We start from the raw sequence: 15,351 nt of genomic DNA, 5'->3' as shown, positions 1-15,351 counted from the left end.
GTTCCCATGTGTACCTGCACAGAGACCATGACTATGAACCAAAGGGATTCCATACCTGCCATAGTGATTCCTTGCCATCAAGACATAAAATTGGCAAATCTGGAGCATATATTTATATTAACCATTTTGTTATGTTTAAAAGTTAGCATTTTTGTATTCTTTTTAATATTGTATATGTTAATTTGAGTGTTAAATTGTTTTAGATCTGCTGTTATATTGTTTTAGATTGTAGTGGCCTATGGCCTTATACAATAAATTTGATTTTGACTTTAAAGTTAGCATTTTCCACCCAGAATCAAATTCCTTGTACTCAGTTTATCTATAAAGCCATGAAGCCAAAAGCCTAAGGACAAGTATTCTTAATCCACCTTTCCCCCAAAAAAGCATAATATATGCAATTATGGAGGTCTTCCCTCTAAGTTCCAATTTAACAATCTCATGAGTTCAGAGAGCCACCAGGGACACACTTCCAACTACTGTAGCATTATGTAATGCAGTCTGTGGAGTAACTCTGGCATCATAATGGAGCGACAAGCCGATTACTCAGGCATGTACTTTTAGCTGGAAAACCATGAAGTGTAAACATCTCTTTTGAAACGTGGCACTAAAAGCAAAATTCTTGCAAAGAGAATGATAAAAAACAGACATAAACTCAGTAGTTTACAAAATAAACATTTAGAAAACTGGGATAAAAATACAGTAACAAACAAACGTGGGACCTGTTGTTCAAAGGAAAACGAAGAATAAAAACCGACTGGGCAACCACAAGCTCCCTAAGTAACTCTCTTGATCCAAGCCACTGTTTTTAGTAATCATTTATAGTGGATTTTGCAGCTATTATAAAACTCTTGTGTAGCCTACCTGTTATATAAGTAAGGGCATCCCAGGGTACTTTTCCCTCTTGACAATAAAGATTGAGGTTCAGTAAGGCGCATTCTCTGTCACTGTCATTAAATTCATAACATATGTTCCATCCAAGAGGCCCAAACTTCTTCCTTTCCTAGAAGAAAGAGTAATAGTCAACAAAGATATTTCAGCATATTTGATTAGTGTATTCTGATTGGTCCCATGATACAATCCTTTGTTGATTTCTTTTTATTATAATATCATTTAACTCCCCTGTTCAATAAAGAATTTCTCGGTGTGGCAAAGGAAGCTAGGGGGGAAGCATATACCTATAGATCTATTTTGGATCACATTCCTGGTACCATTCCGGGGGACATGTAATCAGTACAGGTTGAGTATCCCTTATCCTGACTGATTGGGACCAGAAGTAATCCGTATTTCAGATCCTTCCATATTTTGGGATATTTTGGAATTTTTGCATATATATTATACACATAGCCTGAATGTAATTTTAAACAATATTTTTAATAATTTAGTGTACATTGAACCATCAATGGTGCTGCTGAGGGCCTGTGAGTAATGCCTGCATGCCGACTCAAAAGGTCCGGCTTTCAGATCAGTCCAGATATCGGATGTCTGGATAAGGGATATTCAAGCTCTATATGTAACTAGAATGATACCCCCCCCAAATCAGATATGTCTCTTTTCAAAACGATTATATATTATTTATTACTTTTTTTATCCTGCCTTTCTTCCATGGATGTGCACATTATTCTCCCAAAATTATTTTTTCCTAATAACATTTGTGAGGCGTTCAAAATATTGTCAAAGGCTTTCACTGTCTGAATTCATTTGTTCTTGTAGGTTATCCGGACTGTGTAACCGTGGTCTTGGTATTTTCTTTCCTGACGTTTCGCCAGTAGCTGTGGCACGCATCTTCAGAGGAGTAACACTGAAGGACAGTGTCTCTCAGTGTCAAGTGCGTAGGAAGAGTAATATATAGTCAGAAGGGGGTTGGGTTTGAGTTGAGTCATTGTCCTGCAAAGTATTAAAGGTAATGTGCAAATCATTGTCCTGTAAGAATCAAGATAATGTGCTAATGAGGGTGTGGTATGTTAATGTGGAGCCATTGTATCCTGAAGTGATCTGTTAACATGTGGAATCCAAGGCTAATCTGCATGGCTATTGTGGACTGTAGGCTTTGTTAGTCTGGAGATTGCTCTGTCCAGCTAGCTGCATAGATCCAAATATATTTACTTTATTTATTTGCTTATTAAGTTAATTAGCTATATTTCTTTCCCCACCACATAGCACAGTAGGCCCTCAGGATAGCTTGCGACAAGGGGAAAAATGACAACAGAACAGCAACCAAGCTAATCTACAATAAATGTCAAAAACGTACAATTAAAACAGATTCAGTAATTAAAATCTAACTCTAAACTGCTTTAAAAATATGCTGCGTTGTGTGGTCCCGATTGTGGGACAAGTTGTGGACAAGTTTACATCGGGACCACACAACGCAGCATACAAACAAGGATAAAAGAATATGAAAGATACTGCAGACTTGGCCAACCTGAGAAATCAGCAGTGGCTGAACATGGACTGACCCAAACAGGACACAGGGTCTTATTCCAAGACACTGAAAGACTGGACAATTCTACCAACTATTATGTCAGATTGCACAGAGAAGCCATTGAAATTCATAAACATCACACAACTTTAACAGAAAAGAAGAGAGTTTAAGAATGAATAAGGCTTGGCTTCCTGTCCTGAAAACCTCCAGACTAACAAAGACTACAGTCCACTATAGCCATGCGGATTAGCCTTGGATTCCACATGTTAACAGATCACTTCAGGATACAATGGTTCCACATTAACATACCACACCCTCATTAGCACATTATCTTGATTCTTACAGGACAATGATTTGCACATTACCTTTAATACTTTGCAGGACAATGACTCAGCTCAAACCCAACCCCCTTCTGACTATATATTACTCTTCCTACACACTTGACACTGAGAGACACTGTCCTTCAGTGTTACTCCTCTGAAGATGCCTGCCACAGCTGCTGGCGAAATGTCAGGAAAGAAAATACCAAGACCACGGTTACACAGCCTGGATAACCTACGAGAACAAACTTTTGTGAGGTTTGGTTAGGCTGACAGTGAAATGACAAGCACAAGGTCACCCATTGAATTTCTTAGAGATAAGGAATTCGAACTTGGGTCTCCTCAGTTTCAACTTTAAAAAGGTATGGTAAAGGTCCCCTGTGCAAGCACCGGGTCATTCCTGACCCTTGGGGTGACGTCACATTCTGACGTTTCCTAGGCAGACTTTGTTTACGGGGTGGTTTGCTAGTGCCTTCCCCAGTCGTCTTCCCTTTACCCCCAGCAAGCTGGGTACTCATTTGACCGACCTCGGAAGGATGGAAGGCGGAGTCAACCTTGAGCCAGCTACCTGAAACCAACTTCCATCCAGGTCGTGAGCAAAGCTTTGGACTGCAATACTGCAGTTTACCACTCTGCGCCACGGGGCTCTTCAGTTTCAACTTTACAAAACGTTAAAGCTGCATTAAATTTTGGCAGTCTCAAGCCTCCTGGGTCCAGCACTCTGTGTATAATCTGCAGAAACGGAGGCATTCCTGGTTTCTGATTCAACTGTTATCAGCATTCCAAAAAGGCTTTTTCATAAATGGGCCTGACTATTAGACTACTGACTCATTAGAAGTGAAACCTCTGACCAGTGCAGAATTTTTAATATTCAAATATTTCTATATTATCACATCAGTGATAATAAGGCAACACTTACAGATTATGGGCTGGATCTGGCCAGCTTTTCCATTGGTGAAAAAGGGAGTAGAAGGTACCCTTTGACCGCCTCTCCTGGTATGCCCCCCAGAGAGCCTTACAATCTGCGAATAGTAATTTACTGGTGGTCCCTGGCCTGAAGAACGTGCGGCTGTCCTCAACAAGGGCCAGGGCTTTTTCGGCCCTGGCCCCGGCCTGGTGGAATAGTCTTCCTGCTGACATCAGGGCCCTGCGGGACCTTAGGGAATTCCGCAGGGCCTGTAAAATGGAGCTATTCCGCCGGGCCTATAATTGAGGACAGCCGCAAGAAGAAGATCCATCTTTATTGGCCTCCCAATCCCGCCCCTTTTGAAATCTGGGGGCTTATCAGCTAATATTTGTCACTGTGGCACCTAGGGTAGTTATGGCCATCTGAGTAGGGTTTTTAATGGTTTTAATGATTATGGTTTTAAGGATGTTTTAGATGTAGTCTGGATGTAATCTGTTTTTAATTATTGTTATCCGCCCTGAGCCTGGCTCGCTGGGGATGAGGGAGGGGTTATAAATTTGAATAAATAAATAAATAAATAAATAAATAAGGTATGTTCCCACACACAGCAAATGAGAATTATATTTTCCCCTTTGAGAAATGTGACAATTCTTGTTCTTTTACGTTTACTATAATTAACACAACATTTTTAGGTATCAGCAAGTTTGAACTTTATGGGGAGCTTTATCATACCATTAGAATAAACACTCAAAGAGAGTAGTTTTATGACTTTTTCATCAGAACCAAAGAATCTTTTCAGAAATACTGCTGTGAGGTGACAGTTATAAGAAAATGGGATAGCCCCCATGTCTGCGGCCCTGTGCCCTTTGGAAGAAAAAAAGGTGTGCTAAAAACACACCTTTACAAGGAAATACAGGATATATTTCCTAAATGGTACAACCTGTACTGAACTGACTCTTGCTACTGCCTCTTTTCATATTTCCAGAATAATAAGCGATACCTGAACGATTGCGTGGAAGAAGCAAACGCCGAAAATGATTTTTCTCCAGGTTTTCCCCAGGATGTTTTCTTCAAAAAACGAAGCTGTCATTTCTGTGAATGCTCGCCTGATATTTGCACGGAGTCCTTTGGGAGGTTCATTGGTTACCTGAATATATATGATACGTTTATTCTTATATGCTTACCAGCTAGATCCCCAACCATCTGGACTGACATTTTTTTGCCTACCCATTCCTGCCTGCTGATGGAACAAGATGGGCTGCGATGCTGCTATAAAGCAGCGGTCACTACGTCCTGCTGCATTTGTTTGTGTGCACAGCCCTAAGGCTACGTAACTTTGTCTTCCAATTGCTTACTGTGCTGTCAAGTTAACAAATGACATTAGTAGCTATCTGTATGCAAATTGTATTTTCCACTCAGAGGAACGCTCCCAGGTTTTAACCAAGTTAATATACTGATTGCTTACCCCAGGAAGCATATGGAAATGAAAAGCTATATTATGAAAATAAGGGAATTTGAAGCAGAGAGAAATCGGAGAAGAAACTGGCATACATAAGAGGGGGAGGGGGAAAGGAACAAATTTCCAAGGAGGATAATTAAAGAAAGAACTTGTACTATGGAGGAGGCTTCTTTCTTACAGCCTTTATTTAAAGATGGCATTTTTTAAGCTCATACATTTTGCCTTGATAGAAGACTGCCCCAATGCGAAAAAAGAATTTTAGCCACAAGTAGATTCCTTTGAAATGTGGAGTTGGAGGAGAGTGTTACAGATACTATGGACTGCCAAAACAAAATCAACCAAATTAGTGGGTTATAGATCAAATCAAGCCTGAACTGACCCTAGAAGTTAAAATGACTAAACTGAGGCTGTCATATTTTGGTCACATTATGAGAAGGATCACTGGAAAAGACAGTCATGCTAGGAAAAGTTGAGGGCAGCAGGAAAAGAGGAAGACCCAACAAGAGATGGATTGACTCAATAAGGGAAGCCACAACCCTTAATTTGCAAGATCTGAGTAAGCCCGTCAAAGATAGGACATTTTGGAGGAATTTGATTCATGGGGTCGCCATGGGGTCGCCATGGGGTCGCCATGAGTCGGAAGAAACTTGACGGCACTTAACACACACACAGCATTACTAAAATCAGTGAAAGTGGCAGAGTCCATGCTATGTTAATTTTTTTACACAGAAGCTATGTCTTCTGCAGAATTTTAAGAATTATTATATGAGTAAGGCAACAGAAGAAAAAGTAAATAATCATAATCACTGTCGCAGAGATGCATACGTTTCACTTACAAATTCAGAATGATTATAAAAATTATTAATACAGAGGCCTGGATCCCATAGAAATCTCCTGCTGATTGAAGGGTTATCTGTCCATTAGGTCGGACTCCTTGTTTCTCCTTCCCATTCCAGCCCAAAATGCCTCCGTGGGACCCCCAGAAACAACATGAAGGGGGAGTCAGAAGTCTGCAGCAGGAGGGCAGAATTGGAAAAAATTGTCTCCCCTATCTGTTAGGAGAAATTTTCCACTGTATCCAATCCCAGGGCTGCCTCCAAAGGAAAATGTCTTTCAGTTGTCCCTATTGTTCTACTGCTTTAATAAAAACTGTTCACTTATGACCAAATTCTGTGCCAAGACTCATATTTCTGAAACATAAAATCAGGTATTACCCTTGGAGCTTTTATTTTGTCCAATGCAATGAAAAGGACCTGGAAGAGAACCAAGAACTTGCTCTTCTATGGCAAAGAAAGTCTGTGGCACACAATAAACCAGCTCCCAATTGTCTTTTGCTTTTGCTGGATGAAAAGTAAACAAATACAACTGGATAAAATTATTTGCTGATTAGGCAGGAGCAGAATGTTTAGAATCAGGCAGAACTCAGAGAATATTTTTAAAAAGTGGTTGGCAGGGGAGAAAGAAATGTTCTTTCTTTTAACATAAATGACAATGCAAATGTGCTCAGCATGCAAACTGTGACTGCACAGAGATGTGCGACCTTCCTCCTGCCCCATTCTGCACACACACACACACACACGTTAAAAAAAAGACGGAGGTCTTGCTCAGCAAGCCCCCAACAGCGGATTCCGTTGAACAGTCTGGACACCCATGGGAAAAAAAAGTTTCTGATGCTGCAAAAAAGGAAGGAAGTATATCCACTCCATGCAGGTTAGGCTGCTGCACACACAGGTTCTGAATGCTCTTGCACGTGCATTTAAAATTTAGCTATGCAGCAACATGGAAACTTCATGTTCATTCTATAGCACAAATCAGCTTTCTGCACATACTCAATGACCTCTTAGTACAGAAGTCAGTGTGGTGTAGTGCCAGCGTGGTATAGTGGTTAAGAGTGGTGGTTTGGAATGGTGGACTCTGATCTGGAGAACTGGGTTTGATTCCCCCACTCCTCCACATGAACGGTGAAGGCTAATCTGGTAGAAAGCCAGAGTGGTGTAGTGGTTAAGAGCAGTGGTTAGGAGCGGAAGACTCTAATCTGGTGAACCGGGTTGGTTTCCCCACTCCTACACATGAAGCCAGTTGGGTGACCTTGGGCTAGTCACAGCTCTCTCAGCCTCACCTTCCTCACAGAGTGTCTGTTGTGGGGAGGGGAAGGGAAGGTGATAGTAAGCCAGTTAGATTCTTCCTTAAGTGGTAGAGAAAGTCAGCATATAAAAACCAACACTTCTTCTTCTCCATAGGCTGCAGGCTGTGCAGAGGGGCCCCATAGCCCCTCATGCACATGTCCGTCATGGTCAAAAATATAGCTGAATAAAATGTGCATGTGTAGAAACATACCAGGGGTGTGATGCAGAGATAGGCAACAGCAACCCACCTCTGAACGTCTCTTGCCTTGAAAAGCTTATGGGGTCGCCATAAGTCAACTGTGACTTAATGGGAAAGAAAGAAAGAAAGAAAGAAAGAAAGAAAGAAAGAAAGAAAGAAAGAAAGAAAGAAAGAAAGAAAGAAAGAAAGAAAGAAAGAAAGAAAGAAAGAAAGAAAGAAAGAAAGAAAGAAAGAAAGAAAGAAAGAAAGAAACCCATGGATCCAGATGAGTTTGGCAGAGAGGGTTTTCATGGTAGCCAGCATCAACATTATGAGAAGACAAGAGTCACTGGAAAAAGACAATAATGCTAGGAAAAGTTGAAGGCAGCAGGAAAGGTGGAAGACCCAACAAGAGATGGATTGACTCTATAACAGAAGCCTCAGTCTGCAAGACCTGAGCAAAGCTGTTAACGACAGGACATTTTGGAGGACATTAATTCATAGGGTTGCCATGAGTCAGAAGCAACTTGACGGCACTTACCCCCACACACACATCAACCCTATAGTTGCACCATCTGCAGGACAGATTATTTTTTCACTTACAAAATTTATACCTTGCCTCTCTGTCTCCATCAGGGCCACCAAGGTGGCTAATAGATTAAAGACATACATAATAAAAACATGTCTTTACAACCATTAGAGAAAAAAAAAAAAGGGGGGGTAATGGATGGCCAGCAGTGTTACTGAGAAGCTCTGGTTTTCCAGGCATTTATAATTCAAGAGTGGTCTCTCTTTCATCTTTCTTCTTTCCCCCCACTATCTACACCAAGTCTTAAAAGTTTAAATTTCGGCTAATTGTTGTTTTGTTTGTAGGTGCATGCACCAGGTTATAAACCTGTATGCAAATGAGTATTTATATACAGCAGAGTCAGTCTCAGAAAAGGCAATAACTAAGGCAGATAGGCTTGGAGAGAAGGTTCTAATTTTGATAAATATTTTCCATAATGGGACATTTGTCTTTTGCAGAGCCTTTGATACATTGTGAATTTCAAACACTGCATCGACTGAAAACACTGCACTCCCCCACAGACTCCCAAGGGCCAATTAGTTGCTCTGTAAGCTTTAGGCATTCCAGCTGTCTGTCCTTGTTTTAATTTAAGGTAGATTGAATATTAGATCCCTCAATGCAACATTAGGTGTAATCATTTGTAAAATGACAAAAAAAAGTTCATTAATTCTATTTTTAAAGCACTTCTGCATGTTTACAGTGATCTGGAAGCGTGGACACTTCATAATGATCTTGTAAACAATACTTGATGAAGGAACAGATTGAAATAGCAACCCACATAAAGCTGCCTTATACTGAATCAGACCATTGGTCCCTCAAGGTCTGTACTGTCTACTCAGACTGGCAGCAGCTTTCCAGGGTTTCCAGTAAAGTTCTTTCACACCACCTACTACCTGATCCTTGATGGGGATTGAACCTGGGACCTACTGCATGCAAAGCAGATGTTCTACCACCAAGCTACAGCCCCTCTCCAACTTCGTGTATATACAATTGGGTGTATGTGTTTGGTATGGTGTGATGTTCCTGTTGCATGGAATATTATTTCATTACAAACTGGATGCTACACTGTGTTTTATACATACTTTTCATTCTGAACTTCATCAGTGCTACAACAGAAATTTCCACAAGCCAAGAGTCTTTGAGAAATTGTGAAGCAAGGCACAGAGTCTTGGTCCCAAAGCAGAAGAGCAGTACCAGAGGCTGGAGAACAACTGAGCTTGATGAAGAGTTAGAAAAAAGGAACCTAATGCCAGGTATCTTGCTAGACAGTCAAATGATAAGAAAAGAGTCACCAAATTCAGAAAGAGATGACAAATCCTGAGGGTGTTTTCACACACTGGGGTATTCTTCAGGGAGATTTGCTGCTGTTTCGACGCTGATTTGCGTCGGAGTCAAATTTTGGTTATTCACTGCAGATCCGTGTCCCCCCCCCCCGAGCAAAATAAGCAGGGTTAAAAGAGAGGCAATCCAAATCACTTTTGAGACGATCTTTCCTGTGGACGTATGTTTTGTTGCGCGGATGCCCATGAAAAAATGTTTGCTTCGCTTCCCGGGACGTCTCCTTTCTCCTCCCCCAAGAACGGTGATTGGCTGGGGGAGTTTTGCGCTCGGACAAGAATACTGCCCCTTTGGCTGCCTGCCTGCCTGCCTGCCTAGAATCCTGGCACTTCTCTCCCTCCGTCCCCGCATGCCTTCCCCGCCCCTCACCCGTGATGGGCCTTGGAGCTGGGCCCACACCTCCAAGCCCAGGGGGACGTTGGACGGATGGCTCCAGGGGGAGACCGGCGGGGTCACGCCATGTGCTCCTCGCGCGCTGGGGGTGGTGGTGGTGGCAGCTCAGTCTAGGGCAGCTGGACCCGTGGGGGGGGGATGTTCAAGGGAAGGGGCTGTTGGCCCCTCTGCCCCAGAGGGGAGGGGGGATTTTTGAGAAATCGGATGGGAAAAATTTGCATCCTGAAAGCGGAAAACCCAAGGCAAAACTCCCTCCCATCACTCTTCTGAAGAGGGGCGGCCAGCCTGCTCTTATCTCCCTCCTCTCTCTCGATGCACTGTGGCCGGATCATGGCCAGCGCGCAACCCAGGGGCCTTCTTTCCTCTCCCCCCCCCCCCGCCATGCACACTGGCTGGATCGGGGCTGGTGCGCAAGCTAGGAGCCCTCCTGTCTCTCACGATGCAATGTGGCCGGATCATGGCCAGCGCGCAATCCAGGGGCCTTCTTTCCTCTCCCCCCCTGCCATGCACACTGGCTGGATCGGGGCTGGTGCGCAAGCTAGGAGCCCTCCTGTCTCTCACAATGCAATGTGGCCAGATCATGGCCAGCGCGCAATCCAGGGCCTTCTTTCCTCTCCCCCCACCCCGCCATTCCCACTTTCAGCTAAACACTTCTCTGGGCACATGGATTCCCTGCCCCCCCAATCCTGTTATCATTAAAGGGCAATGGGTTCCACAACTATAGAAAATAGAGGGAAGCTTTGAGGAAAGCGCTGCCTTGTCGCCCACCCCCAATTTGGAATCTGACTGTTCCAAAAGCAGAACAGAGCGAGGGTGGAAGAAAAATGGAGGAGACCAGAGGGACTGGTGCTTGTTTTTTGCACTGGGGCTGGTGAACCGCACGAGGTAATCTGCTCGGCGGAGTTGGGGCGGAGCTGGGGGCGGGCATAAACAATGAGCCTGTTGGAAGGGGAGGCCTCCTGCAAAAGGGACAGACCAAACCGTTGTCAAATACAGCGTACTTTGTTCCCATGAAAAACCAAAAGTACAGATAATTGACGGGGATAAATTGCGGCCATGAAAAAAACATTTAAATCGTGTTTTTTTTTTAGTCCGTGGCAAAACAGAAGCAAAATCTACCGTGAAAAATGCCCCACTACAAACATTTTTACTTTCCTGTTGTCTGTAATGGGGATATAAAACCTACAGGCTAGAACATATCTTTAGTTTGAAAATGCTCTCTTCACGTTCTGTCCCACTAACTATACACTATATACTAACTATACGCAAAAACATCGTGGGCGAAGAAGAATTTTAGTGTTATCTGAGATAAAGTGCCAAGTAGCAAAGCTGAAGAAAAAGGGTCAAGGCCAAGAAAGGGAAGGGCAAATCTAAGAAGTGTCTTCATGACCTTGCCCTCCTTCATTCTCCACCTTCCAAATATCTCCACATTTTCCTACCCAGGCCCTTTGCTCCTTCAACTCTACCATACCTCACCATCCCAAAATCTCTTGCTTTCTTGTGATGCTCCTTTGCTGCTTGGAACTCCTTCCCCAAACACCCGGATGATGCCACCTCTCCGTTTTCAGTCTCTAGCTCAAAACCGGGGCCAAGCAGAACCTCTCACTTCAAAGCCAGAGACAAAACTTATACCCTTTTGGCTTGAGGTGGGAGCTCCAGCATTTTGGAAAGCCCACCGTCCCAAGCAAGGCAAGCCTTACAACTGCTGCTCGGACTTGGACAGTCAACCCGAGCCAAAAGAAGAATTCCCCTTCTCCTGCTCCACCCCACCTCACCTACAATGCTGATGAGGGATAATGGAGTGATGACATGAGGAAGGAAAATGTTTGCAGCATGTCTCTCCCTTTTCCTTTAAAAAAAAAAAAACTCTCCACGAGTGTGTTCTAGGAACTGTAATTCCCACTACTCCTGACATTAATTATTAGGAATTCTGGGCACTCAGATTCCCAAAATGCACTACAGGGAAAGCAAGCAAGCAAGCAAATGGAGGGAGGTGTTTTGCACTTATTTTTCCTCTTCTCACCCGCCTCACATCACACTCCATTTCTCCTTACCAACAAGGCAGATGCGTGAGGGTGGGGTGGGAAAAGGAGAATCCAGAGAGGCTCCTTAATCACTTTGAACTCATGATGACATTGTTGGTTGCAACCAGGGTGTCCCGAGGCCTCTGGGAGCTCAGAATTCAGCTGTAATAGGACTGCAAGGGGAAAGGTTACAATTCCCCCTTCCCAATGCTGCTGTTTGCCTCAAGGTGGGGGGAATAGATAGGCACTAACATAGGCATCTCTATTCTCCCCCCAACCTGGGGCAAACAGAAGTTCGTGGGTACGAAATCATGCCAATGATGCAACGGGAAGGGAAAACACTTTGCCCTAAGGCACGGATCCAAATCTATAGCCACTATTCATAGTTTGATATAGTGGGTTGTTTTTTTTTTTTGCCCTCAGTAAGCACAACCATATATTTTGGTGCCAACAATAAAATTACCCATTTAACTTGTACTTTCAAAAACAAATTACCTTGACAGAGTTCTGGAGCACTGTGACAGGGAAGGTATTACTTGGCATGGAGCTTAAATAGAGTCGAAAGCTTTCATGGATAGACACGTCTGAAATACAGAGAATTGCAGAGTCGAACAAAGTTGTGAGGTAAATTAAGTTTCAGAATGAAGGGAAACTCTAAGGCCAGAGCAATGTTAGGGGTGAAACCTATTGCTCAATGTTCCCACTCTTTCCAATTAATTTCAGTGGGTTCTGCCTGAATCAGATTTTACTGGACTGGGCCCTGGAGCCTCACAATTGCTCACACTACTAAACTTCTCTGTTAATGATTCCAAGGAGGAGTCATAAATAGTGCCATATTTTAAAATTTGCAGGTGATAAATGGGGAAGGATTTAAAACGTAAAATAAATGAAACCAAAGGAGATGGATTTGGAAGAAAACCAAAATGTGATGGAAGATTATTTATTATGTTAACCTGTGCTAAATATTGTTGAACGAGACAGCATGAATGACAACACACAACTTTATGTGTAGTTTGAAAAGTGGCATAATAGTAAGACACCGATGAAATTGGAGACTACGAATGGCAATGAACTTTGCTGCACACAGCTGTCTGGTTGACAAGAAACCACATTTCAAACCAGGAGGACACTGTGAAATCAAAAGTCTAGCAGATCAGACACCATGTTCCATGTGTAAAAATCTGTGGTTTAGATCTGACCTATGCTATGGGCCAAAGTACACGTTACAGTGGTTGAACCCGCATGACCACTGACACCAATTTACAGAGAACTTTGACCATTTAAAACAGGGTTGTCAAACTCAATGTTACCAGGGCTGGGTATGACATAAATGTCACTTGGTCAGGCTAGGACATGCCTCGCCAGTCCAGATCGAGAGTGGGGGTGGGGGTTGCCTCATGGTCCGGATAAGAGCTCTCAAGGGGCCAGATCCGGCCAGCAACCACCTGATTTAAAAAATGCCATGAATGTCTAATTCTGATAGGGACTGTGGCGGGACACCAGGTAATCTCCTTCCCCCTTGTGCCTTATCAAGTACTGAAACAGCTATGGAGGGGCTGTTTTGGCCCTTGAAAAGGGGAAGGGAGAACAAGATCACTTGGTACTCCCAGCATTTTTAAAAATAGTCAGATCCATCTGTAAAATGGCATTAAGCAGCCACAGGTAAAACCTGTGGCTGTGTAATGTGTAGCTGGGCCCTACATTCTCACTTAGGTAGCCTCAGGCCCCCATCTCACTTGCAACGACTGAACGGTGTGTGATGAGCAATTTCTTAACTTCTGAAAAATCTCCCCTGCTTTTTTAATACAATCTACCATCTTTAAAAGATAGTGAGCCTGAAAGGGGGGGGGGGGAGAAACACATACTTGGTTCTGTAAAAGTTTTTATAAGCTCTTCCATCGCTAACATCCATGAAACAGCCAGGTGACAGTTCTGGAGGAACACCCAGTTTCCTGATTTCAGCGCATCCTTGATCATTTTTTCTGCAATAGGCCCTTGCCCTTGTCCTAAGGAAATTGACTCCACTCTGGAAGACAGCATCAGTATTTATAGTATACATATTTAAAACATCACTTCAACAAATTGAATCCATTCCATCTATATTTTGGCTTCTACACCAAAGAGTTTAACTTCATGTGAGCACATTCAATGAAGTCAAAAGCAAAATTCTGCTCTGGATGGCTGAAAAACAGATTATTCTCTGATGTGCAGTTGAGGCTATACCTTTTTTTTAAAAAAAAAAACAGCTTAGTGACGTTTCCCACTCTGGCAGAGCAATCCATAAAGGGTGTATGTGTTGAAAGGGGATAAAAGGTGGTGTGACCCCCATGCCGGCATTAGTGCCAGTTGCACCGGCTGAATTGGCACTTACGCTGGCTCCGGGCAGCAGTGCGAGACTCGGGCACCAGCGCAACCTCGCCAGCAGCGTTTCCCTGGTGCAAGGGCTCGCGTCAGCACTGAAGGGGGCGTTCCTGGAGTGCTCCTGGGGGTGAAGCTGACTTTAGGCAGCTCCCTCAGCCCTTTCGACCCAGGAATGCCCCCTTTTGCAGACGCCAACCTGAGCCTGCAAGATTACTGCCAATATGTTGTATCACTTTTTGATGATTTACACATCCACGGGACATTGAAAATATACTGCAAGAACCTTTGTGTGTGTGCCAATTTCAAATGGTGAAAATAACATCTTTCTCTACAATTGACAATGGGGCCACATAGCATATAAGGGGGTTACTTTTCAACATACCTTTTATGTATTTTTGGATGCGCTTGTGAAAATATGTATGAATGTATATATGACCCCCGAGGAAGGTCGAACAGGCAGAAACGCGTCTGGTTTTATATTGGTCGTTAGCATTTATTACAGGTCATCAACACTGTTGGATATTTAGTAATTTTAATCTGCAGCCCTGTGAAATCCTATTGAGCGGTTTCACAGGGTTTTCTACAAAATGGCCTTTTCAGCTTGCTGTGCTTGGCAGCAAGCCACTCGGGAGGCAGTGCAGCTGCGCTGTCCCTGGATGCTCCCTAACCATTCCCCCCCACTCAGGATAGCACTATAACAGTGCCATCCTAAGCAGAGTTGCATCCTTCTAAGGCCGCTGATTTCAATGGACTTAGAAGGGTGCAGCTCTGCTTAGGACTGGACTGACACTTACTTTTGGTTACCTGCCATTTTTGTAAAAGACTAGTAAGACATTTTTACACACTGTTAGCAGCTGTAGACCTTGGAAGTTTTACAGTGGAAAATCCCGCAGGCTAAAGATGTGACTTTTTCATCGTCCAGTGACTTTGTTTAAACGTTGCTGAATATTCCTTTCCTTTCTTTGCTCTTTTGACCCATAGGTCCTGAGCAGTTCTTTCTTGGAGGAAAATATGATGGAGAGATATTTGGCCACAGCCAGTGTTATATTTGGATCTCTATCCATAAGCAAAAAAGGGGACTATTTTGTCTCTTGTTATGAGGGCAGGAATTCTCGCCAATATCGGGGTGATCCATTTATCTCGGTGGTGTTTAAAGAGGGGGGATTCCATCATCTTGTGAGATAATGTGTCAATTTTCTTTGAACTGCACGAGCAAAGTCTGTCAGAGTATGGTAAATTTCCATATCTTCCATTTAAT

At 43.2% G+C, this 15,351-nt stretch overlaps 1 protein-coding gene across 1 annotated transcript in view; it reads right to left on the bottom strand.

The window, feature by feature from the left end:
• DNAH6 (dynein axonemal heavy chain 6) overlaps positions 1-15,351 on the bottom strand; it is a 258,559-nt gene that overhangs the window by 54,808 nt on the left and 188,400 nt on the right. Inside the window, exons 58-61 of the mRNA XM_056849234.1 lie at positions 13,598-13,758; positions 12,228-12,316; positions 4,647-4,793; positions 862-1,000 (exon numbers count right to left, since the gene is read on the bottom strand). Coding sequence (XP_056705212.1) covers positions 862-1,000; positions 4,647-4,793; positions 12,228-12,316; positions 13,598-13,758 — 536 coding nt within the window. The remainder of the gene's footprint in view (positions 1-861; positions 1,001-4,646; positions 4,794-12,227; positions 12,317-13,597; positions 13,759-15,351) is intronic.

Source organism: Euleptes europaea, chromosome 4 (genome assembly GCF_029931775.1).
Source record: "Euleptes europaea isolate rEulEur1 chromosome 4, rEulEur1.hap1, whole genome shotgun sequence".
Lineage (NCBI taxonomy): Eukaryota > Metazoa > Chordata > Lepidosauria > Squamata > Sphaerodactylidae > Euleptes > Euleptes europaea.
This window is presented reverse-complemented; position numbering and strand designations above follow the sequence as displayed.